This window comes from Camelus dromedarius, chromosome 2, assembly GCF_036321535.1.
Source record: "Camelus dromedarius isolate mCamDro1 chromosome 2, mCamDro1.pat, whole genome shotgun sequence".
NCBI classification, from domain to species: domain Eukaryota; kingdom Metazoa; phylum Chordata; class Mammalia; order Artiodactyla; family Camelidae; genus Camelus; species Camelus dromedarius.
This window is the reverse complement of record NC_087437.1, coordinates 14,997,970-15,024,330: the sequence shown is the minus strand read 5'-3', so window position 1 is coordinate 15,024,330 and position 26,361 is coordinate 14,997,970. Positions and strand designations below refer to the sequence as shown.

Here is a 26,361-nt window from a genome sequence, read left to right as displayed (position 1 = left end):
TCGTTCTCCTCCTGATACATGCATGCCCCAGCCTCCCACCACCCCACCCATCACCTTGTCTAAATCCACTCACTTAAAGAAGGGAAAGATCAAGACTTAGAAACGGCCTGGTGAGAGTCACGTCTGCAACAATTCTCTTGTATAAAACACCAACTAAGAAACGTCTTTCAAAATGTACTAAGAAGAAACTGTGATGAGACTAGCACCCCCCCCCCGCCTCCAGAGGCCAGTGAAACCCACCTACCCGCCTGGCCCTTGGCCCACCTGTTTGAAACCACACTGGAGCCAGGATGGGAGGCTTCAGGCCTCCAGCTGGCGCCTGGGAGTTGTTGGGGGAGATGCGCTCCTCTGGGCTTTTTCACGGGTCCCTCACGGGTTCTCCATCTTGGCTGGATGCTAGCATTACCTGCTGGGGGCATGGCCAGAGATGCCCAGGCTAGCTCAGGCACTAGCATTTTTAAATCTCAGTGATGACTGAGATGAGCTGACTGCCAAGGCTGGAGCCTCCCAGGCCCATGCCTGGACCTCCCACCACAGCACAGGTTAGGAAAGCAGCCTAATGGGTCCCGGCCTGCTGAGGCTCACCCTCCCTCACCTGCTCCTGGGAGCATCTCTGGAGGACTCACTGGGGCACTCCCTGGGTCCCACGGTGCCTTCGGGAAGGGGACAGCATCACTGCGCCTCACAGGCCGAGGGGCCGCCTGAGTTGCTCCCAGCCCCTCAGAGATCTGGCCGCTCTGCCCCGCGCGTACCTCTCTCACCCTTGGTCTGTATTAGTTTCCTGAGGCTGCTATGACAAGTTGCCACAAACCAAGTGGCTTTAAACAACAGAGATTTATGTTCTCATAATTCTGGAGGCCAGAATTCTGAAATCAGCGGAGCTGAGCTTCCTCGGAAGGCCTCCGAGAGAATCCTGCCTGCCACTCCCGGCTGCTGGCGGCTCCGGCCATCCCTGGTGTGGGGCTGCATGGCTCTCATCTCTGCCTCTGTCGCACACGGCCTTCTCTCTGTGTCTGTGTGTCCTCTCCTCTTCTTATAAGGGCACCGGTCATTGGATTTAGGGCCCACCCTAACTCCTGGATGATTTTTCATCTTGAGGCCCTTAACTAATGCATTCATGAAGACCCTTCTTCCAGATAAGGTCACATCCTGAGGTTCCAGGGGTACAGAATTTGTGGGGTGGGGGGCACTCTTCAACCCACCATAGTGTCCCAGCACCTCCCAGTCTGATCCCACTGGGGATGCTCTGCCACCCACGCTGCCTCCCAGCACAGGCCCTCCAGGCTCCAAGCCCCTCTGGGCCAGCATCTGACCTGGGGAAGCCATTTCCCCCAGGAGCTTATCTCGGCAGCAAGTCTTTTTTGTTCATACAGGGTTTTTCAAAATGATCAGATGTTCCTCTGTGTAACATTTGTAAGTTGATTTATTAAAGTAAATAGGTTTTCTGGGGCCTGGTCATTGACCCTCTGGGGCCGTCCCTCTAAATGCTCTGCAGCTCCCCAACCCGCGCCTGCCCCACCCGACCATTCAGCCCTGCAGCGGGGTTAGCCTTGCAGGGGAGCTGAGCTGCAGCTGGGCCACACACCCGTACGTCCCAGGTGCTCGGGAAGAGGGCATTTGTGACAGATCATGGTGTGTGGAGGGCTATGCTTTGTCCGTGTAGGGTTTGATGCTCTAAGTTTCTCCTTCCGGGTCAGCAAGTTCTGCTAATGCTTGTCCATCTGTTGTGGGAGAACAGGTTCTTGCCTCGCTCAGGAAAGAATTCAAGAGCAAGGCATGGTAAAGTGAAAGCAAGTTTATTTAGAGAGATACACACTCACAGACAGAGTGGGGTCTGTCTCAGAAGGGAAAACGGCTTAGGAGATACACACTCCATAAGCAGAATGTGGGCCGTCTCAGAAGGCAAGAGCGAGGGCGACCACAAGGTGCGGAGCTGTTAGGTTTTATGGGCTCAGTAATTTCATATGCTAATGAGTAGGAGGATTATTCCAACTACTTTGGGAAAGGGGTGGGGATTTCCAGGACCCCCTCCCCCCGCCACCTTTTGACCTCTTATGGTCAGCCTGGGAACTGTCATGGCCCTGTGGCTGTGCCATGAGGCTCACGGTCTACTGGAAGTTTCTTCCTTCAAAACATTGCTGCACCCAGAGGCCTGGGATCAAATCCCAGCTCTGTCACTGAGCTGAGAGACTCTGGGCCAGCATCCCAGGTTCTCAGTGTTGTGTATTTTTAACCTGGAAATTATTTGGATGGGATTTAACCTAGACCATATCACCTAGACCAGTGGTCTCAAACTTTAGCAATAGGGATGTGGCTAATTAGTTAATGTAGCTCATGGAAGTCTTAAAGTCTAGATGATGGAAAATTATAGGCCCCAAGCACTGTTGATACAAATGTGTATTACCAGACACTATCTAGAGAGCAAAACGAATTAACAACTCCACAGTAAACCAAGTTGGTAATGATGGAGTGAAGCCAACAACTTGCTGATGAAGTGTTTTTATGGGAAACTGTGGGCCCCCAGCCATGCCTGCATATGCACAGGTGCAGAGCTCTGCCACTCGGCCAGATGATGCCGGAGCCCCGGACTTCTGGCAGAACGCTGGACTCCATCTTTCATTAACTCTAGCAACGTGATGACTTTATCATGTTAATACAGTAGAGTTCCATCTTTCACAAACATCAAGTCCTATGGCCAAAATGAGAGGCGACTCTCATATAGTGAAATGCTGCTGAATGCCAGGCAGCTTGGCAAGACAACCCTGCCCTCAGAGACCCGCTGGGGCACCACCAGTCACCCAGGGGCCCCCTTTGGGCATTTACCTGGGACTGATCTGAGAGCAGACTCCCTCTAACGTCCTTTCTTTCCCTCTCTCCTCTCCCCTTCCTTTTCTCCCTCTCTTTTGTCATGCATTTGCAAATTAGGAATGCAGTCAGCCTCTGGTACAGAAAGCAGACTAACTGTGGCTTAAACAAGGAGGGGTTTTGATTTTTCAGGTGCAGGAAGTCGCAATGGGATATGAGGTGGCCCAGCTTTGCGGTGAGGGTGACGCCATCAGGCAGGCCCCAGACCCCTGCCGTCATTCTGTTCTGCCTCCTTGTTCTGTGGGCTCTCGTCTTCATGCAGCCTGGCCATTGCTGCTCCACACATCACCTCTGCATTCGAGGCAGCAGAAAGCAAGAGCTTGCCTAGAATCCCTGCCCCCTCCAGCAGACTGCAGCGAATGTCTTATTGGCCGGAATGGAATCACACAATCACCTTTACCCTCTAGAAAGTCTGGGAAAGCAGAATTTCTCTTTTACAGTTTCCAGGCCAGCAAGGGAGTAGGAGGTTGCCAATCGGTGTTGGGTGAGTCCAACAGCACTTGCTAGTGTTTAGAAGTTAAATGGACCCATGATGCAACTCTCTGCCCCAGATTTTAGTAATTCTTTAATTCACTTTGTAGGTTACTTGTCGATAGCTCTTAGGTGGCCTCAGAAATCCACCTCCCAGAACACCTTTCTCCCTAAGAGCTGCAGAGAGGGCTTGTGCACCTGGATCCACCTGTGACCCTGTGGGAGACCTCTCAGGGGGCTTCAGGCCACACATCCGTGGGCATCTGTGTGGCTTTTGAAGAGCTTGACTAATTTTGATGCAGTTGAACCCCTTATTTAAAGTTGGAAGGTGCATATTGTTTGGTTCATGTTTCAGAGCACAGTCAAGTAATAAAAGAGCAATCAATAAATTTTTGAATTGGGTGATGACTAGCACAAGGCAATCCCCATTTTGGGAAGAAAGTCACCACTGGAAGTGTGTAGACTTTGAGGCTGAGGTGGCTGAAAGAATCCAGGTACCTGGCTGTGGCCTCCAGAGCCAGCCGCCCCTCCCCACAGCACTTGGTTGAGCTGTTGGGAAGGACAGTCTCTGCCCAGCTTGTTCTGTCTCCTTCCCCCACCATGTGCACTTGCTGGTCTGAATCCTTAAGTTTCGCCAGCCTCATTTGCATGCTAATTTGCATGACTTTACCCTGATCCTCTCATCTGATGGTTGGTGGTGCAGAGCGCAAACAGCAGCTTCATTGTCAAGGGCCTGTCATCCCCAGCTGCTTTCTGCCATTTACGGATGCTTCCCCAGCCACGGGCCAAGGCCTGGCCCAGGCTAAAAGAAGACATACATACACTCCTTTTCATGATTTCTCTTCCTGGGAAGAGAATCTTGAGTCAATTTATGCAAATTACCATGCAAATTTCTACCGCAGACTTTATTACTGTCTTGTCAGAATGTGGATGCAAAATTACATTTCATAATAAATGCACATAGCAAAGGCGATTTCAACAAGTGCCTCGTGAAACATCTCTTTCCTCGGGGATCCGCTGGGCCAGTGGGAGCCCTTGTGCAGAGGGAGGTGTGTAACGTGCCACCATTCTGCACTACGCATCTGAGCCCCTGCTGACACTGGCTAATACCACCTTTAGAAGAAGATAAATGGAGATGCAGCTGTGAAATCTGTCCTTGTTAAGGTTCCTCATGTTTTGTATAAGGTGATGTGCCTGCCATTTTTCATAAGTGGTACAGTTGGCAGGCACAGTGATTTTAAGGAATAAATAAGCATCGCCAGGTTTGGGGAGATCTAATCACAGCAGGATGCAGTCTAGCCTCCTTGGAGGGGCCTCAGCAGTACGGAAGGCTTATGCAGCACTGCCAAAGGGGTGGGGAGGATCAGGGGGTCCTGGACTGGCAGGAGAGTCCCCAGAGTCAAGCTTGCTGCTCATGTTGTCTTGATACCCTCTTTACATCCCTGTGGAATAGTTTCCAGGTAGAATAATTTACTGCATGCCTCATAAGAGAAAAAGGAAGTACCTAGAATGAATGCCGTGGCCAAGACTCCATGGTTCCTTGGGAACCCACCTCTGTGAGGGTCAGTCTTTCCTGAAGCTCTGGGAACATTCCTTTATTGGGATGTTAATAGGGATTACAAGCACAAAGGTTCCTAGGGGCCAAGAAGCTTGAGAAACAAGTGACATGAAATTGTTCATGACTCTTCAGTGCAGGACTTCTCAGAGCCTTTACTATGCCAGTGTGCTTTATGGCTCCCCACTAAGGGCTAGAGCATGCAGCCTTTCCCAGAAACACTTGATCACAGTTTACTTTCATCCTGTAGTTGGCCTCCCTCATGGGGCCATGTTCCACATAACCAGCCTGAGGAACATTGCTGGAGGCTCTCCTGGGGGTGGGTGAGTTTCTGCACCTTCTCTTGGAAATCCCTTGGTCAGTTGGTCAGTCCTCATTTTGTTTCCACAGAGCACCTTGACACAGTCTAACTCATCTGATCTAACAGTCCTTGTAGGAAGCTATGAGTATCCATTTTTTAGAGATGAGAAGTTGAGGGCCACAGGGGCTGTCATTTTTCCAGGACTCTCCCAACCCAGCGTTCTTCCAATTGTACAGCGTTCAGACCCTGCCAATAGGCACCAGCAGAGTCACTGAAAACAGACCGGGGCCCTCTGGACACATGACCCCACGCAGGTCCATTTCGGTGGGACACTCTGCTAGCTGCATGCCAGATCCTCTGAGGCTGGTCGTGGTCTGCCCTCGGGGCATTGACAGGGAGTCTAGGTTTGTAGACAGAAATCTGTCCCCTTTCCCCATGGAGGCTTCTGGTCACCTCAGCCTCTCAGCCTCCTGGCATCACCAGGGCTGTGTGCATATCATCCATCTGGGCTTTACCTCCAAAGCAGAATTGACTCCCTCCCCACCCCACACCCATACCCACACAAGCATCTTACACCCATTCCTGCCCGCATACACATACTTTGACATGCAAATACACAGTTGCACGCACACAAGTGTGACTCCACTCACCATGTGTCCACTCATACACACCTGCCCATCAGTACACTCACACCGTGTGACTTGACCTTTGAGCAGGAATGCATGTTATGTCACATAACAGGAAATTAGGACTTCTGGGGCCTTTTATAGGAGGGGGTGGCCTCCCTGGGTAGCTAGTTTTTCTTTTTGTCTGATGTCCCCATATTATCCTTTTACATCATTTCTACTGATCTGTTTTCAAGGTCACTGACTGTTTCATCTGTCATCTGCTCTCTCTGGTTAAGCCTGTCATTCATTTAGAAATTTCAGATACTGTATGTTTCAGTTCCAAATTTGTGTTTGCTTCTTTATAGCTCCTGTTTCTCTGCTGAGATTTAAAAATCTGCACCTTCATTCTGAGCATATTTTTCTTTATGTATTTGAGCATAATTCTATTAGCTGTTTAAAAATACTTGCTACTTGCGACATCTGGGTCACCTCAGGGCTGGTCTCCATTTATTCTCTTTCTGTCTTGAATATGGCTTTTACTTCATATGTCTAGTAGTTTTGAGTTATATCCTACACATTGTGATTAAAACTGTGGACTGCATTTGTTTCTTTGGAAGAGTGTTCGCTGGACCCAAATTCTTATTTCTTTTCCTTGTGGTAGGCAGCAACTTAAAATTCTGTTCAGATTTGTTTGTTTGTCTGTTTGGTTTTCAAGTCTTAGGTTGCATGTGGCTTGTTTGGGTCAGAGATTTGGGCAGCATTTACAAGCAGAATTTGGGGTGCCCTGTCTGTGGCTTTCTCATTTCCAGGATTTTCCACACTTTCTGTCTGCTATGATAGCTTTACAATTTGCCCTCTCATTTCTCAACCAGTAGGACTGTGGGTTTCTTGCCAGGTTTTAGCCTCCCCTGAGCTCCAGCCAGTGCTGCCCTCAGGTGGAGTGAATAGTCATCAAAACAGGAGCCTCACCCAGGGCCATTCTCTTCTGTTAAGTGTTGACTCCCCTCCAGATTCTACCTGCTTTTGGTCACTTTCCAGTGCCTTCAGACTGTTGTTTGTTACATTTTCCCAGAGTTTATACTCATAATCTGCAAGGTAATTCTGATGGGAGCTCTGCCCTTATGGAAACCAGACCTCTTCCTTTCCCTTCATCTGGGATTTACCCTCTAGACCTCCCACCCTCCACTACCTCCCCCCTTCACCTGCTGGAAAGTTAGTATTCGCTCAAGGACTTGCATAGTTGCCCTGACTTTTCTCAAGAAATCAATCAGAAGCAAGGTCCTCTTCCTCTTAGGGCCCCTCTGACTACACTGGTCCTTCCCATCTGTCAGGGACCACAGTTCTGTGTGCTAATCTTAGCTCCTCCACAAGGTTGGAAGTTCAAGGCTGAATCCTGAACTCTGAATGGGTGTTGACCACGTGGAAGGACAGCCCCAGGGACGGAACAGCTCCTTATAGGCCAGGACCAGCGCTTGTTCTGGTCTGTGTCTAACACGGAGTAGGCACTCAAGAGTGGATGAATGAATGAGTAGTCATTACTTACACCAAATGCCAGGAAGGCGCTGCCCAGGGAAGACCGTGACCACTTTCTCCCTGCAGATCTGGCCCTTCTGGGAGAGATGGGCTCCAGCTGGCAGCAGCGTAGGGCCAACTATTTGTGCCTTATTTTTGGAGAAAAAAAAATGGTGTCAAGGAGCTATAAAGTTTCTGGTAACCAAGGCTATCTTAAAAGTTCTTGTTTCTATTCTGTCCTTAGAGAGCTGACTCTTTTGTTGTTGTTAAAATGCAAATGAACTTCCCCTTAAGTGGGCTTTGCTGAGCTATTATGGCTAATGACGGTAAGATGCTGACAGTTGGGAGCCCCCCACATATTCAGTGACAGCTTCAGAAATGAAGGGTTTTCAGGAAGCAGAGGGAGTGCAGCTCAACAGTCAAGAGCAGGGGCTTTGCATGCAGGGAGACCTGGGTTCCAGTCCTACCTCTGCCACCACCACCTGTATGACCTCAGTTCTGAGTGAGCCTTGGCTTCTCCATCTGTGATCAGCCCTTCTGCAGGCACGGGCATTTCCATCCGTCTCTCACCTCGGGCAGGGACTCTGCCCTCCTCCAGGACACTGCAACCTCCCCAGACCAGTCACTGCATGAACTCAGAGTCTCCTCAGCTGTTTGCAAACTTTACTGCACAAATGAGTTACCTGAGAGCTTGTCAGGAATTCTGATTCCCAGACTGACACCCCAGAGGTTGTGATTCTGTCTGTCTGGGCCAGGCTCCGAAATCTGCATATTTAGCCAGCTCCTGATGTGACCTGAAGCATGGAGCAAGGGCAAAACGAAGGGGAGGATGTTACCAACTATCGCTGATAAGGATGAAAACTGAAGGTAATCAAGGGCGAATTGCCTGCTTGGGACTTACCACTACTGGTGCTCCTATGTTCCTTCTTTAAAGGTCCAGACTTCCATCTGTAAAATTTCCCTTCAGCCTAAAGTGTTTCTTGTAATGAGGGTTCGCTGGTGACAAATGATCACAGCTTTCCCTTACCCGAAAACGTTTTTGTTTTGCCTTCATTGCTTTCAACTATATTTTTTGTTAGTTTTTCGTACTTACTTTTCTTAGCAGTTTTTAAAATAGATTTGTTTACTTTATTTTTATTTTATTTATTTTTTGAAGGCGGAGGTGATTAGGTTTATATATTTATTTCCTTATTCTTTTAACGGAGGTACTGGGGATTGGACCCAGGACCCGGGGCATGCTCAGCATGCCCTCTACCACTGAACTATATCCTCCTCCTCCCCTCGCCTTCATTGTTGAAGGAACTTTTCACTGGCTGTGGAATTCTAGGTTGACATGATGGTGATGGTGGTGGTGGTGGTAGTTTTAGAACTTTAAGGATACTGTTGCATTGTCTTCTGTCCTGAGCTGTTTCCGAAGGGAAATCAGTCGTCGTTCCTGTCATTGTTCCTTTGTTTGTATTGTGTCTTTCTGTTTCCTAACCGCTGTTAAGGTTTTCTCTGTATCTTTAGTTTTCAGTAGTTTGACTGTGACTTATGTAGGTGTGATTTTCGTTGTCTGTATCTTGTTTTCGGTTCCCTGAGCTTGGAGCTGTGGGTTGATGTTTCTAATCAAATTGAGAAAATATTTGGCCACTAGTTTTGGGGGGGGGGCGGGGGGAGAGGTAATTAGGCTTATTTATTTATTTGTTTGTTTGTTTTAATGGAGGCACTGGGGATTGAATCCAGGACCTCAGGCATGCTAAGCACACATTCTACCACTGAGCTATACCCTCCACCTCCTTTTTTTGTTTGTTTTTAATTTCTTTCTTCCTTCCTTCCTTCCTTCCTTCCTTTCCTTCCTTCCTTCCTTTTCCTTCCTTCCTTTCTTCCGTTCTTTCTTCCTTTCTTCCTTTCTTTCTTTCTTCCTTCCTTCCTTCCTTCCTTCCTTCCCTTTTTCTTTTTTGCCACTAGCTTTAAAAACACTTTTTTTGCTAATTCTGTTTTTACTCTCTTTCTAAAACCCCAACTACATGTTTATCAGGTCATTTTATATCATCCTAGAAGTTCTGTTCATTTTTATTGCATCCTTTTTAAAATCTGTGCTTCAGTTTGAACAGTTTCTTCTGGCCTGTCTTCAAGTTCACTGTCCTTTCCTCTGAAGTGTCCTAGCTGCTGTTATTCAAATCTAGTGAATTTTCATTTCATATATTGTTTTTTTTGTGTTCAGATTTCTGAGTCCTTCGTCTTTATATATCTCTTGAAATTTACCCATCATACTCTTTTCCTTTATATTTTTAACACACTTATAACAAAGTCTTTGTCTGCCAGTCCAACATATGAGTCACCTGGGGATCTGCTTCTGCTGAGTTTTTTCTTGATTATGGCTTGAATTTCCTGCTTCTTTATGTTTAGTCCTTTATTATTGTGTCCACTGACATTGTGAATAATAAATTCTAGAGATTCTTGGATTCTGTTACCATCCTCTGAAGAGTGTTGAGTTTTATTTTAATAGGTAATTAGGTTATAGGCAGCCATTCTCTTTTTGTTTTTTGTGTTTTTTTTTTTTTTTTTTTTGGAAAGGGTTTACTTACCATGTTTAAACTTTGTTAAGATAGGTCTCTTTGGGTTTTTCCCTTAGTCCTCTGATGTAGCCCTTCCTTAGTCCTGAGATGATGAGCTTTCTCCCAAGGCTGGCTCTTCTGGGATTCTAATGAAAAGCCTGAGTTGTTTACCAAGTCCTTCTAACTTGGTGAGACTAGAAAGCTACTTTGGGGAAAAATTGGTTAAATGTAGGATCTCACTGAGTTCTCTTCTCTTCCTTTAGAGATTGTGACCCCTCCATTTTCTGCCTGTTTTTGGTCAGTTTTGCAAATTGTTATTTCTTGTATTTGTCCAGAGTTGATAATAGTTATCTGGGGGAGGGTTAGTTTGATGCCAGCTTACTTAGCCATTATTGGAAGTAAAACTTGGGAAGATGTTTTTGAGCAGAGCTGATGGCTCAGCCATATCCAAGGACAGTGGCTCTGCTTTGGCACCTGTCTATATACATGTGGGAAGGTCTGTAGTGGCTCAGGAGCCTGGGTGGGTGGGGAGAGTGGCCAGAACAGGTCTGAGGGAGTGGGGAGTTAAGGAACCAGGTGTTTCTCTGGTGTAGAAGAAGCATGAGAATGGGAATAAAGGTGGGAGAGAGCTGAAGCGATAGGAAGTTGACCTTAAATTCCTCATCACCACTGATTTGGTCAGGCTATTGTGAGGGGTAATAAAGTACGTGTGTGTCCAGTAAATGGTGTTTATGATTACGGAGACCACTGGGCTGAGCTTTATTAGGGCTTGATCCAAATGGCACAGTCTTTGTCTTAGCATCTGGTGATTTCTCTGTCCTCCGTGGAAGCACACATGATGTGAAATGAGTCGTCATTGTTACATCATCATCAAGAACACGATCAGGAACCCCTGCTGCCTACCGTTGAGGGTCATGTTTCTCTGTGCTTGTTTGCTCTATCAGGTTAGAGTTAGGCTACGTTAAAAGAAACCCAAAATAACAGTGGCTTAAGCAAGGTAGAAGTTCAGTTGTCTGTCGCACAGAGTCTGGGTGTGAGCAGTCCAAGGCTGGTGAGGAGGCTCTACCGGGCAGGAACTCAGGCTTCCTGTCTCGTGCATCTGTCATCTGAATGGGCCAATGTGATTTATTATCACCTGTCTTCATTCCAAGTGGTGGGAAAGGGAAAGGGGCAACTGTGGGTACTTCCCCATGTCCCCAGGAAGGACCCATCCTAGAAGATGCATATGTCACCTTCACATCCCATTGATCAGAACTTGGCCATCCAGCTACAAGGGAAGCTGGGAAATACCATCTTTATTTGGGGCAGCCAGGAGTCCATCTACACATTCAGAGTCCTATTACTGTAGAAAAGGAGACTGCATGTTGGGGGACAGCCAGCAGTCCCTGCTACCAAACCTCAGCTCATGCACCTGCTTTTTAGTTCAGGGGTCACTTTGCAGAAGGAGCCTGGCCCTCCCTGGGGAGCCCCTGAGCACTGGAGTTGAGACATGTCCACCTGCTCTGTACATTTCTCCTTGTGGATATCAGCAGACAAGGACTGTTGCTCTAACATATACCAATAAATGAATATTGTGTGACTATTAAGGAACAAGGCTCAGTCCACAAGCTGCTCATTAATTCGAGACTTATTCCCCAGTGGCTACACCATGCGGGGAGGGTGTGCAAAGCTGGGGTTGAAAGAGCCCAAGTGATGCCAAGATTTTAACGCCGATCCTCCCAGCTCTACCACTGATTGACAGAGTCACACAGGCATGTGCTTTAACTTTCCTGGTCTCCAAAGTAGGGGCCTGGGTTGTGTCTAACGTGTTTGCTTAGCATACATGTTCTAGAATTGTATGATTCCTTGACACTCCCCATCTTTGCTTTAAGGCCAGCTTCCAGGAGGACGCAGCCACCTTAACTCCTTTGTGGAAGGGGTGGGAGTGGGGGGTACATGCATGTGCATACAGTCATCTGGGGGGCCTGCGGACATGGCTTTCTCTGTTTCCTTGGGCTTCCCTGGCTGTGGCTTTGTAGTCCGAAGTCACTGTGCAATTTTCCATTCAATTAAGCTTACTTTTTAAACTTTGTTTTTCTTCTAAAATATTTCTGGAACTATTATATGTTCATTGTAGAAAACAGAGAAAAGTATAAACCCAATTACCTCCCCTTGCAAAAAAAAAAAAAGAAAAAAGAAAACAGATAAAAGTATGATGAAGGAAGCAAAAAAATCACCCACCCACCAGTACTCAGAGACTGGCTCTGTTAAGGCCTCAGTGTATTCCCTACACTTCAACGTCTAAGAAAATATGAAAAATACTTATAAAAAAATGTCCACTTCAGTTAATCAAATTGGGGTCACACTGCATGATGTTTTGTAACCTGCTTTTTTTCACCTGAGGACCATTTCCCCAGATCCTTAAATATTTTTGAAGAACGTGATTTTTAATGGCTGCCAAGGTTTCTAATCATTTGGATGAACTACTCTGGACTTAACCAGTGTCCTGACATTCAGGCTGTGTCTGAATCTCCATTATTATTAACTACATAACAGTGACTATTTCATACTGACAGCATCTTAGCTCCTGTCACAAACACTGGGTGCAGGTGAGGCCCAGAGAGGTTGGGTGGCCTGCCTCAGGCCACACAGCAAGGAAGTGGTGGGTCCCAGCCATCTGGCCACAAGGCTGACTATACTCTGCCCAGCTACCCTTCCTGGTGCTGGGACAGAGCGGGCATAGGCATGGCATAGGGGTGCTAAGGAGAGTTGGCTTCCAGTGTGTGGTTTGGATAGAAAAGAGCCAGTGGGGTTTCCCAGCGAGATGCTGCTGTGGGTGATTGCGATGCCCCTGGGGAAAGCCAGCTGCTCTCCATCCCCACACCACAGCAGGATGCCCTGCTCCCACTCCACCCCCTCCCACCTGGGCAGCAGTGAACCCAAGCTGGGCGCCTGATTTCCAGGGCTGAGCAGATAGGCTTTGGGAGCGTGGAGGGACAGAGGGAGGTGGGGCCAAGCAGGCTGGGGCTGGGAGGCCACCCAGCTCCTGCCTCCAGGCCCCCATCCAAGTGGGGCAGGAGATACCCGGTCCAGTGGCCTTGTTCCTGGGGAAGCCGCCTCACCCGCTCTCATCCCCATCCAAAGTACTTCTCTCTTTCTCTCCAAAGGGTATCACTCTCAAAAAAAACCTATCCTTATTCTTTTTGAGCTCAGACTCACTTTTTCTGAGAGGGGCCAGTGGGCTCACTGTTGAGTTAGGGGGTGTGGGAGCAGCAGAGCGAACCCACATGAGGCTTGGCGTGGGGTCCCCTTTGGCTGGCTGTGTCCCTGCCTGGATCACTGAGCTTTTGCCCTTTTCCCTGAGACCTTTCGGTTTTGACTTTTCTATGCTTTTCTCTAACAGGCAACCATTGGGATTGACTTCTTGTCAAAGACCATGTACTTGGAGGATCGTACGGTGAGTGACTGACTTGAGACCTGGGAGGACTGGGAGGGCTCCTTGGGACCAGTCGCCTGGGGCACTGAGAGCCCATGCGTGGCCAGAGCTTCCAGCATCGCAGACCCTGGATCCCCCCAGTCCCACCATGTCTTCACCGCCCCCCTGAGCTTCCTGCCTTCCCTGTGACAGGTGCGACTGCAGCTCTGGGACACAGCCGGCCAGGAGAGGTTCCGCAGCCTGATCCCCAGCTACATCCGGGACTCCACGGTGGCCGTGGTGGTGTACGACATCACAAGTGAGTGCGGGGCCTGAGTGCTGGGCGCAGGGCAGCTCAAGGGGCTCACAGCCCCAGCCAGGCTGCAGTCTGTGTGTGTGTGTGTGTGTGTGTGTGTGTGTGTGTGTGTGTGTGCGCGCGTGCGTGCATGCCTGCATGTGCACATGTACATGCTGGTCCTCTCGATGCAGGAAGGCAGGTGCCCTGGGGGCGGCGGGGGGGTGAGTTGCCTTTGAACCCCCCCCCCGACTCCTGCAACAGGTCCAATGTACAAGACTGGGGTGGCCCTGCCCAGAGCAGGGGCCCATGTGTGGAGTGGGGGCAGATGCTCACCAGGCCTTTGGGGCCCTCCAGTGCCCTGGCTGCCAGAAGGAGCCCTAGGAAGTGACTTCTCTGTGTGTGTCAAGATGGGAGAAGACTCTGGTCTCTGGGCCAACCCTGACCTGGCAGCCGTGGTTTTGCCAGCGGACATCCCAACTCGTCACAGGGCTCCCAGGGAGGCGAGGCCTGAGAGGTCCAGGAGAACCGGGGATGGGCTGCACTTCTGGCCAAAGCAGCTGTTCTTGAGAGCAATTGCACTGCCCTGAGGGAGGCTCGTGGGGCTGGGGGTGAGCCTTACTGCCCAGGCAGGTGTGCTGGCACACACCTGGTCAGCCTGTGGGCTGCCGTCATGCCTGTGGTGGGAGGATTCCCCGGCCTGCTGCCTCCAGCTCTGCTCGCCCCCTCCTTCCACTGCCCCCCCTGACTGCAGGCTCCCTGCACACCTGAGATGGGAGCTTGGCCCTGCAAGGGCTGGAGCTCCTGCAGCCTGATGCTGAGCAGAAGGGAGCTCAGGCTATGGGAAGCCCAGGTTCCCAGGACAGCGAGCTCCCCTCCCCTTGGGCTTCGCACTATGACTGCTCCTCTGCGAGGCCCGTCCCAGCTTCTGCCCTGAAACTGCCTGGCTCTCCTAGCTTTTGTCTGCTCCTGGGGCCACCTTCCCCCTCCCCTTTCCTGCAGAGCTCTGGGAAGCCCCTCTGGCCTTTCCCGTGTTCCTCTGAGCTACTCTCAGGGCTTCTGTGGTCCCCACACACGTTGTCACAATGTTTCCAAGCTCAGTCAAGTCCTCTGCACCCACTTCTCACTCTGCTCTGAGCCTCCAAAGTCAGGTCTCTCAAGTGGGCCCTAAAACCACTAGTCCGTGTAGCAATCATGACCCAGTGGCCTTCCAGACCCCGTGAATGCTGTCCCCAGAGGGTGGCTCAGCACCGTGAGGGTCTTTCCAGGGCCCCAGGGCACAGCTCCAAGAATCCTCCGGAAGGCCTGTGCCGCCGCCCTTCCCAGGTGTCTGAGGTGCACGCTCCCCCATCTCCCTCTTGCTCCTGCTCTTACTCCCTTCCAACCCTTCCCTTCCCACCCTTCCCTTCCCATCTTCCCCCTCTCCCGCCGGGGCTGCCTCTCACTGGCAGTTTCATCCCCACTTTGCACCTCCAGATCTCAACTCCTTCCAGCAGACCTCTAAGTGGATCGATGATGTCAGGACAGAGAGGGGCAGCGACGTCATTATCATGCTGGTGGGCAACAAGACGGACCTGGCCGACAAGAGGTAGGTGCTGGGGGCTGCAGCTCTTCCTGGACAGGGAGTTCTGGGATGCATGCGTGGTGAGGACCCTGTCTGACCTGTCCTCGTGCATCTGGAAAGGACCTCTGGGGCACCAGAGACTTTGAAGGCACCAGAGACTTTGAAGGCACCAGTAGACGCCTGCCCACAGGTGTTCATCTCTGAAGCCCCGCCTTCCAGGTTGGCAAGGGCTGGGCACACCTCTGGGCTCCCACCTGCCCTGCCCCTGTGAAACGCCTGTGCTGGTGGCGGTGTGAGGTCCTGGTTCCCAGGCATGAACACACAGAATTCCCCGGGCCGTTGCTGTGTCGTGTGACACTTTCCCTGAAGAGGCTGCCCTCCAGGCACCGGGCTCCCCACCCTGCCCTTCCCTGCACTTGTCCGCTCATCTCATGGGTCAGATAAAGCAACAGGTCATGGACAGAGGGCTTCCTGACTGTTTAGGGAATCGTCTGAATTCGAGGCTGCTTTATTAGAATCCTGTCCTTGAAGTGAAGAAAATGTCCTCAAAGCCCAGCTGCTTTGCAGGACGTGACCTTGGGGGGCCGCTTTTAACCTCAGTGTTCTCATTTGGAAAATGGGGCTGATGCGACAACCCAGAGAGGTGGTGTGTGGCTGGCACTGCTTTCCAGATGTAGGCTCTGACAGTGGTGACACTGGGAAAGGTGGGTAAGGGACAGCAGCCCCTCTGCCTCAGGACCTGCTCCTGAACTGGACGATACTGCCAAGGAGTGGACAGGGACTGGCGTCCTGGCTATGGCCTGTGCCCTGTGCCCCCTGCATCCTGAGGGAGTTGTGGGGCCCAGCCCTGGGCTTTGGGCTCACTGAAGGGCCCTCCTCATCTAAGGCTCCCTCCACCTCCATCAGCGGCTACTTCTCTACTGAACTGGTTTCCCCGTCCCCTCCCCTCCAGGCAGATAACCATCGAGGAGGGCGAGCAGCGCGCCAAAGAACTGAGCGTCATGTTCATCGAGACCAGCGCGAAGACCGGCTACAATGTGAAGCAGGTGGGATGCACTGCCTTGGTCAGGCGCCCGCATGTGGCTCCTGGCACGTTTGGCCACGGGCTTGGCCCTGCCTTGCCCAAGGGGCTAGTGACTCGGTAGGGCAGCTAGCCAGCGCAGCCATAAACGCACCCGATGGGGAGCGAGGGAGCCTCCAGAGCTCTAAAGCACGGGAGGGAGGGAGCACTCACTCTCAGGGTGTCGGGAGATGTCAGCATTAGCCACACACGGCAACCAGCCTGGCAGACCCTGAGCCCGCCGTGTGTGTCCAGCCACCAACTTCCAGGTGGCCGAGAGAAGCAGCAGTCCCTCCCTCTTACCTAACTTGGGATGGGGGTGCAGGAAATTCTATCTAATCAGCATTTTGGGGTTTCAGGCCTTGTGCTTGAGCTGGGAGGTCCAGGCAGGCTCGGAGGAAAGGGCCGACCCACATGCCTTGGAGCTCTGGGCAGTCAGAATCATCAGAGGAGCCACAGAGGGACAGGGCTAAGCCTCAGAGCAGGGGGCTTCTCCTGGGTCCACAGACCCCCAAGGAGTCCGTGGATGGTTTGGCCGGTCAGTGGACTTAGGTGGGAAGAAACCCCACCTGTCTCTTCACTAGCCTCTATCAGGTCTCCTGCGTTTCCTGCAGCGGTGAGCGTGGGCAGCACGACTCCAGATGTTAGCAGCATCATCGCAACAGTGGTCACAGCTGCTTTCTTGTCACCTTCCAGGGTCGTGGGTTTCTGGAACTTTACACACATCCCTACCTCAGTATCTCAGGGGTTCAGACCCGCTGCCAGCTTTTGCTCCTTAACACGTCCATGAGTCCGTGAGGTGCTGCCGCGTCACAAGTCTGTGTCTTAAAGATTTGTAGAAGTCTATCTGAATCCTAAATGGTTTCCTTTATACAAAATTCCTATGTAATTTATTTCACACACTTAAAAGAAGCCCATAGGCTCTACCAGATCACCAAAGGAGTCTTTCGTTAAAAAAGGTGAGGAACCCCTGTCTTCCTGGAAAAGAGGACTGGGAGAGGCAATGAGGGAGGGCGATCTGGGCCAGGGGACCAGCATGGGCACAGGAGCAGCTGGAGGTGTGTCGGGGCCTGGCCGGGGTCACTTCTGCCCTGCTGCCCCAGCAGTGCCCAGAAGCTGGCCAGAGGCAGTGAAGGTCCATCCCCACTGGGCAGTGCCAGTGCTAGTGCCAGTGGGAGGTGGCAGAGGAGTGGGAAGGGACAGAAAAGGAGGCCCCAAACCCCCAGGACTCAGTACCCCCTGCCCCACTTGGAGTGCCTTCAATGTTCACATTGGCTCCCATCCCCTTCCCAGCCTCCTTCCATGTAAGTCGGGGGCTGCCGTGGGGTCCCCTGGAAGGGGGAGCTACCTGTCCCTGGAGGCCTACAGAAGACACTGGGCTGCTGCTCTGTGCGGCGCTGATGGAAAGGCATGGGGGGCAGGGAAGCAGAGGATGTGGTCCCAGGAGTCGGCATCAGGGAGATGCTTTCCAGAATGCTCTGAAGCCAGGTGATGGTCTGAGCAGGGGTTGAATATGGTCAGTTCAGTTCAAACCCTGTGTGGTTCAGAGGAGTCTCCATGCAGTGCAGACTCCTGGACTCTGAATGTAATCATATCTGCTCTCGGAGGCCTGCATGTACCCCAAGAGCTTCCATCTAACTGGCAGCTTGACCACTGGCAAAGGCTGAGACCACTGTGAGAGCCAGACAGGCAGAGCAGGGCTGCCTGGGGCGAGGCCATGGAGGAAGGCTCAGGGGAGGGACTGGGCCCTCTGTACTCTCTGCCACTTCTGCCCGCCCTGCTCTGGAGCCCCCCTGCAGCCCAGCCACGGGGCCCCATCCCGTGCCGAGGCCGCCATCTTCCCAACTCGGGCCCTCGGTCCTGTCACCCAGCCTGGGTGCTCCCACAGGGCTGGGCTCCGGGGTGAGACCATGGATAAGACTCACCTTGTCTTCAGAGAGCCCATCAGGTTCCTGCAGCTGGTGTTTGTGGGGAGACGGGAGAGCGTTCACAGTCTTCTGGTGCCTTGTACTTCTGCCTTGTACTTGTTGTCACCCCTAGATTCCACGTCTGCCAGCCCCAAACCTGCCAGCCACACGCGCGCGCACACACACACACACAGAGTTCTCCCCATGCACAGAACCCCACCTGTGCACACACGCCGCGCACACTCACATCCCCCCACACTTACACAGATTCACACACACACACAGATGCCACACGTGCACATCCATACCACATGTACTGCTCTACACACAACATAGACATCACACTCACACCCACAACCCAAGCAAAGCCATAATATCACATTCACACTCCTGTGTCCTTATTCCCAGCAAACAGTCTCCCGCACTCAGCTGCCTTGACGCCCTTGGACTCACAAGGCTTCCAGAGAAGAGGGTCATTGTCTCAAGGGCAGATAGAAAGTCTGTTCCCCACGCCTGGTCCCCACGTGGGCAGTGGGACAGAAGCCTGCCTGAGTGCTCGTCTCCCAGGGCCTGGATCATTTTCCACACTGGGGTAGGTCCCTTGTCAGCATGAGCCACGTCCAGCCCCTGGTGACCCCATGGCCAGCCTCCCTGGGTGAGGGGCCTGCTGTGACCCAACGCTGTGAGAGGCGCTGGGGCGCGGGAGAGGTCAGGTGCAGCCCCCGCCGTCCAGGGCGGGACAGAAGGAGAGCAGAGCCCCAGGTCAGGAGAATAGGTGAGAGGGCGGAGACACGGGAGCAGGGAGGGAGGGGTTGGGGCTCACACTGCGTCTCCCCCTCTCTCCAGCTCTTCCGACGTGTGGCCTCTGCTCTGCCTGGAATGGAGAATGTCCAGGAGAAAAGCAAAGAAGGGAGTATCCTTTTCCTTTGACAGGGATGAAGCTGGCCTCCTGGGTCTGCATTGAGACCCCATCCAGCTCGAACTATCTAAGCTTCTACTTCCAAAACAGCGTGGGGATGCCAGAGGGTTGTGTGTGGAGGGACGGTGCAGGGCGGGAAGTGAGAAACAGTAACTCTGCCCTTTCCAGTGAGCATAGATTTGTATTTCACGGGGACAAGTAGACTCTCCACTTCTGTGCGCTGAGACATGATTTCAACGTGGTTCAACTCCTCTACACAAGACAGCTCCCCTCCCAGGTGCCTCCTTCCCTGTCCTGCCTGCTTCCTCGGCCCAGCCCTGCACAGCCCCCGGCCTCCGCGCTGTTCCAGGGGCAGGGTCTGCACGCCACTCAGAGTCACCCCAAACCGCAGGCCACACACAGAAGCAGAAACGGAGGCTCAGAGAGGCAGTCTGAATTGCCCAGTGGGAAGGAAGGTAGTTGTTTATTGTCTGTTTACTAGTTTCTTTATACTCTGAATGTTATTTTAAAATGTGTTTATGTATATATACCCTATATATACACACAAAACAAGATAAAAATGCCCGTTATATGTGCATACACACATAAGAGAACTAGGGTGTAGGGAGAATAAGGCAAAGTCAGGGACAAAGTCGTACTCAGAGTATATGCCGTGGCTGCGTGGGCAAAAAGTGGGAAGGAGGGAAGGTGGTCTTTTGAGGACGAATGGCTTTTTATAGTATTTAACCCTGAAAGAAGCTCCCCCATCATCCTTGCATGGGGCCCCATCCCTCCCTAGGACGCCAGCTACGGGCCCCAGAGCAGGGCTGCCTCTCCCTCCACTGCTCCCAGCCCCGGTGAAGACCCACAGCAGCCCGGAGCCCGGCAGGGGACGTCGATTCTGGGCGGGGCTGAGGGCCTGGGCCTCAGCTGTGACCAGGCCTGGCCTGACGGGGTTCTCAGCCTGGTGAGGGCAGCGGGAACAGCCTGGCTGAGCATTTAGCACCCACGCCTCTGGGGTTCTGATGGCTGCTTCTCCTGCCCACAGTCCTCACGGCACTGACGGAAGGAGCTGGAGAGGGGGCTGTGCTGAGGCCCTTCCGAGGGAGGTGGCTTCTCGCAGCAGCAGCAGCAGCAGCAGCAGCAGCCGCCGCGGGGTCTAACTGACCCGCTCTGACTGGGAGCTTGAGGGGTCGAGGTGGCTACGCCACCCCGGGCAAGGGCCCCGTGGCCCCGTGACTTGCGAGGTGAGATCCATGCCCGGCCGGCGGGCTCTCCACCTGGAGTGCTCTCTGGGGTGGGGGCTGGGAGGCGGCGCTCCAGCAGCAGTGGGTCCCCGGGAAGGCTTCTGAGAAAGGATCTGGCCTGCCTCTGTTTCGACGGTCATCCCACAGCCCAGGTCAAGCTTAGCTTCGGGTGGATGGCGGTGAGGGCTTGTGGGAGGGCTGAGGAAGAGCAGGAGGGTTGGGAGCTCGTGACTCGCATCCTTCCCACCCAGGCCAAGCGAAGAGCGAGTCCCTGGGTATCTGCGGAGGGACGGAGAGGCTGAGCGGGGCAGATGAGGGTACAAGGGGCGGGGGCGGGATCTCCTCCGGGAGCGTCATCTTCCTTAGCCCCTCCCCCTGCAGTGATCGACATCAAGCTGGACAAACCCCAGGAGCCCCCGGCCAGCGAGGGCGGCTGCTCCTGCTAATGCAGCCTGACCACCGGCTTCCTCTGACACTACTCGCTTGTTGTGTTGCTTCCTATTGGTTAGCTTCCTAAGGGGGGGTGGGAAATGAGCTTATCCAGATGGGAGGATTTTTCTTTTCTCTCTGTCTCTAGGAGTCGGGTGGGGTGGGGCGGGAGGCTGGGCATCAGGGGTCACGTCACTCTTAACAGCTGTTACTTAAACAACTATTTTTTGGTTTGGTTGTAATATATTGTACTTTATTAAGATTGCCAAAAACTGTTAAAATTAAAAAAAAAAATTTAAATCATGTGTATACAACTTTTTGCCAGATAAAAATGTAGTCATTTTTATTTGAAAGATGTGCTTTTTTTGTTTTTGTATATTTGTAAACTTACAGAGAACCTTTTCCACGCACCTCCTCCTTCCTGTCCTCTTTGAAGGGTTCATCCCCTCTGCCCTCCTCCTGCCCCCAGCCCAATAGATTAAAACAATTAATCTGGGCAATTTAATTCGGCTCCAATCCTGGGCTGTCTGGCCCAGACCAACACAAACAGGCCCCACCTGGTTAAATCAAACACTGAACGAAACAGTCTCTGAAGAGGCAGCTCTGACCCTGTCCTTTTGTGTACAGGGTAGGGACATCAGCTACCGCCCCAAGCTGAAATTAAGGCCTTGTGGACTGCAGGGAGCCCAGCCACAGGCCCACTGGAATTACTTATGCCTCTTTTTCTTCTCCATGAAAAGCCTTGAAGGGGTGGAGGGCACTTGCCACAGGCAACCGTCTGTGCTCTGTGGTCTGCCCAGTGATTGGCAGAAGAAGAGGCCATGGGACGGATGGGGTGCTGTTGACCACTGTGGGCTGGGGCAATGTGTGGTTTATAGAATTGGGGCACCATGTGTAGTTCTGAAAATGTTTTAACCAACCTGTCCAGCAGTCAGCACACATGTCTAGGTTGAAGCTAAGGGAAGGGCAAAAGGAAACTCGGCGTGTGCCCCCCTGAAGCCCTCCTCCTTGGATGCCAGGGATGCTGGAGCCTGCATGGCGCAGTGTTGGTCCACCTGTGATTAGGGAAGGGAGGGTTGTCTGCAGAGCTGCCGCCTGGAGGGTGCATATTCACTGATGCTTGGTTGCTGACACTGTTGAGTGCTGTTTTGGAAAAGTTGACCTCTTGACGTGTTTCTGCCACATTGGCCCAGTGTAGTTGAAATCTGTGTGCACAGAGCTTTGCAGACATTGTACCAGTACTCCGGTTGCCCGAGGGTAGGGCGGAGGCAGGGTCTCCGGAAGCCTGCCCAGGGAGAGCCTCCTTGCCATTTTTGATTCATTTCTGAGAAGGGCTTAGTCCTGAAGACCTACCTGTAAAACTTCTGAAGAGAACTTTCTCTTCCACAAAGTGATGTAGCCCGCCTGGCCAGCATTCCAAATAGATCCAGCCTCACCAACCCCGAGCCTGCATGAAACCAGGCAGTGGGCAGCAACTCTGGCCCGAAACAGTAAACCCCGCCCTCCAAGCCGGCATTGACTCTTCTCCAGGCTGCTGTTTGGCTTGTCACAGATGAGCTAAATGACCATCTGGGGTGTGGTAGGGGGTAAATTCCTCCATAAAACAGGGCTCCAATAAGTTACTGCAACGCATTTGGAACTTCTCGGAAACTAATCCAAAATGGCAGCCAGTTAGCGCAGCAGAACCTGGCAGACCTCACTGACATTTAGCCAGGGGGCCTGCCACACACTCAGCCCAGGAGACTGTATGTCAGAGCTGATCTTTAGAGAGGAATTTATCTTCAGGAGAAGAAAAGAGGAAGCAGGGTTTCCACTGAGCTCCTCTTCCAGAAGGCAAAGACCGATGTACGACCGTAATTCCAATGTCACGTGTTTAGTTTTTATATGTGTGTACATAATTATGTATAGAGATAGACTTGTGTATACACCTACCACACACATTCTCACAGAGATACATGTGCTCAATGTATATTCTTGTTTTTCCTGCTCTCAAGTTGGAATTTGCATTGTGATAACTGTTTTGGAAATTCAAAAGTACTGCAACGTGTTGAAATAAGAAATACTTAATATTGTCCCAAAACTTGTGATTGTCTTGCCATCAATAAAATAACGCATAGACGTGTTACCTACAGGCAAAAATAGCCCCACAGGAATATGCACACCATTTCCCTATGTACTTATATGCACAGGTGTGCGTGCCCGCGTGGGCCAGTACCCCCCCCATGGCACACCCCCAAGTGGTGCTTGTTGGAAGAGCGTTTACTTACCTTGTGAGAATTCACAGGGGTCCAGGTGACAGCACCCGGCTTGGCTGGCAGTGAGGCCCATTGCTTGTGGCCCCTGGGAGAGCCCCACGTGTAGGGATCTCATTCGGTCTCAGTGAATGAATGGATGGTGGATTTTATTTTCTTGGTACTAAACAGTCCTTTTTCTTAAAACATTCTTGTAAAAAAAGGTAGAAACTCAGCCCCCTTCTCAGGTGCACACATATCCAAGGCACCACGAACGTTTTTTTCCATCACAGCCTTGAGGAACAGTAAGAGACGCAGTAGATACCACGTGGCTCCATGTGGCCTCCGGGAACCCTCCTTTCCCAGCACGTACACAAAATCCTCCCTCTTGAGCCCAGGCGCTCCCTCTGAAGGTGAGGGTGGATTGCCTTCTCCCATCCTCCCATCTTGGTTCCCTGGGCCCCGTTTCCTCAGGCCTGATCTATACCCCTCGTTCCAGGGTGTGTCGGGGCAGCTGGAGCTCTGGCATAGAAGGGCGTTGGGTCATTGGCTCCTGCTTTAGGCTGGTGTCATCACTGTCCTCTTGCTTGTAGGTAGGATCTTGACTCAGAGTTTAGGTTCAATAGTGAAATGATCACATTTCCTTGTAGAAAATGTCATGAAAGTCCTCAGCATCCCTGGTGAGAGTACCTCATAATTGCGTATCCAGGTGGGCTAGCGAGAGGCAAAGGGCAGGAAGCCTTTTAGGAAGTGATCTCAGTTTACCAGTGGTTTGGTCCCCTTCCGCACAGAGCAGCCCTGACCTGGAAGTTGAGCAGAGTCATCTTCTGTAGCCCTCTTTTTTCTTTGAGGAATCTCAAAGAAAAGTTGTCAAGAAAGCTTCTGTTGTGTGGGCATCTGAAAAATCGTGCATACGATGGGGAAAGCAGGAAGTGTATCTGTGAATGCACACACACGCCGGAGTGAAAGCAGGACTCCAGCATCCTGAGTGCTGGAACTGTGGCTGTGTGGTCCGAGGTTAGCAAGTGTGGTGACTTGGTCGTTGGCCTCCCTGACATCACTGTCGCCACTGACTTCCTGTCAGCACCCTCAAACGGTAATGTCCCAGGTCTGAGGAGCAATGGCCAGATGGGTTTAAGTATCTCAGGCAACAAACAGAAATGGTGGTAGCTAAGGGTGCAGACACGTCTTGAGTGCGACATCTCTGTCCTCCCAGGGGCCAGCCAGTGCTGGGAGCCCCTGCCCTCAGGTACCAGGTGTGACAATAATGGCACCGCTGGCTTCGGTGTTCCTGTAGGCAGAGCAGCCTCATTCCTTCACATGGCAGAAGGCAGGTGAGGATGTCAGGATGTGAGAATAGGTAGCCGAGGGCTGTGAGGCATGTCTGAGCCATGAGGGGCAGCTGAGCAGAAGCGTGTCTGTGCATCAACCAAGCAAGGTTGTGTGTGCACTGGTTTCCTAACTACCTCTCCCCAAGAATGTGAGGCATTGTCACCTGGCTACAGCAGAGTGAGGCGGGGGGCTCATAACCCTTCCTATGCCACAGTCAGGAAAACCAAGACGGAGAAGGGTGACTTCCTTATCATCACCGAGCAAGGCAGTCGTGGTCAGAAGCAAGGTGTTTCCATATTTCATCCATCACCGACCTGTGTGTACAAACGTGATGTACACTGGCACCCAGAGCGCTGCTGGGCACGCGTGCTCCTCAGACCATCCTTACTCTGGTCCAGATGTAAGAGTCTGTCCGGCGCATCTGAGTGAGCCAGGAGAGAATCCATGTACATTTCAGGCTCCTCCATTGCAAAGAAGGGCCAGTCCCCAAGTCCACTCTGATTGTCAGACCAGGGCATCCTTTGAATTTGTTGTTTGAAATGAACTACTTCAGTGTTCTAAAACCTTGGGCTTTCAGTGTGTAAACTCCCTGGACGCCAGACCCCCGTGTGGCTGACATTCCCGGCAGGGCGTGGTTTATCCTTGCAATGGGGTCCGGACGCTTCCTTCCGCTGGGAAGCCTCCATACATTGACGGCCAGCCTGTATCACGTGGTGTGTGTCACCTTTCCCCGCACCTGTCCCCATAAAAGTGATTGGTCATGAGGAGCCCAGAGGGTGGTTTTTCCATCTCTTCCTGGCTCAGCAGGCTTAAATGGCCACATCGACTTTACATAAAACTGTGTAAAATGTGGAAGACTCAGCATGTTGATCAAACAATAAACTGTCCTGATTCTCAACACAAAGCCTCTTGTCTACTGTTTCTAAGTGGTGCAGTCACATATGGGGGGTGGGGAGGGGAAAGCTAGATTTCTTCACGTGCGTGCTCCGCAAAGACCCTCTCGTGTCTGGGTGGTGTGTTCGCCACAAAGCCCTTTGCTTCTTCCTCCTGTTCACCTGGGCTCTCTACCAACTTGGAAGGGGGAAGAGCTGGACACACTAATATGATTACATCCACACTCTTCCATAATCTCCATTCTGCCTAAAGGCTGATGGAAAGGGAATCCCAGGAGAAGTGAGACTCAGAGCCGCGTGGTATCTCCTACCAACCCTGCTCTCCACTCACCATGGCTGAGGGTTAGGAAGGATGGGTGTGGAGACTGGATCGGTCTTCCTTCCGGTGATTTCCAGGAAGCTATTTAAAGGCAAGAAGTTCAGGTGAACCATAATCACCTTTCAGATGACACTACGCTGCCACGTACCACCTCATGCCAGTTGGAGCATCCCTGAGACCGCCCTTCCGTCTCGGTCATCTCCAGACTAAAAGGTGCCCTGAAGGCCAGGACAGTGGTGGGACTAATCCAAAGAGGAAGCAAAGGCCAGGACACAGAACTGCCCTGGTCTGAATGCTGGGAACCCTGGGACTATAGAGTAAGCCACGTTCACCAGGTCTCATCCTTCTTCAAGTTCAGCCTTCACTGTCTTTCTCCTATAAGGATTCTAAAGTTTCTGGAACACCCTCCAACCTGCCATCTCAAGAAAGCCATTTTTAATTAAGAGGGACAGGAAATAGATGGCCCTACCCACTGAGCCTAGCTTTTCTGGCTGCCAGATGCAAAATGTGAGGTTAAGAGGTACAGGGCATGTGAAGGGGCGGAGGCCTGAGAGCCAAGCGCACATGCTTGTGTGGACCAGGTCAAAGCCAGCTGTTTGCGACAAGCAGTCATTCCCCAAGACTGGTGTTCAGGGCGACGTGTCTGGAGTGGATCATCCCCCTGAGCGTGGTGGTCACACGCACAGTGTCCAGCAGCTCCTTCCCCCGCAGGTGAGGGAAGCACTGTTGGGATTCCCTACACGCTGTGATGAATGTCCTCCCTGGAGTGAGCATGGCGCCGCTCGAGGTGGCTTTGTCTATCACTGTAGCTGTGTTTCACTGGCCAGCGACCAAGAGTTCAGAAAGGAGCTTTGATAATCCTATGCCAATCTCAAATTTTTAAAATTATTTTTAAAATTGAAATATAGTTAATTTACAATGCTGTGTTAGTTTCAGGTGT

General features: G+C 51.8%; 1 protein-coding gene across 1 annotated transcript in view; it reads left to right on the top strand.

Moving 5' to 3' along the window:
- Nucleotides 1-25,113, top strand: part of RAB6B (RAB6B, member RAS oncogene family) — a 55,896-nt gene extending 30,783 nt beyond the window's left edge. The window contains exons 3-8 of the mRNA XM_010975529.3: nucleotides 13,235-13,288; nucleotides 13,460-13,565; nucleotides 15,018-15,129; nucleotides 16,058-16,151; nucleotides 18,919-18,985; nucleotides 20,599-25,113. Of these exons, the coding sequence (XP_010973831.1) occupies nucleotides 13,235-13,288; nucleotides 13,460-13,565; nucleotides 15,018-15,129; nucleotides 16,058-16,151; nucleotides 18,919-18,985; nucleotides 20,599-20,663 (498 nt within the window). The 3' untranslated portion in view covers nucleotides 20,664-25,113. The remainder of the gene's footprint in view (nucleotides 1-13,234; nucleotides 13,289-13,459; nucleotides 13,566-15,017; nucleotides 15,130-16,057; nucleotides 16,152-18,918; nucleotides 18,986-20,598) is intronic.
- Nucleotides 25,114-26,361: the final 1,248 nt, after the last annotated feature.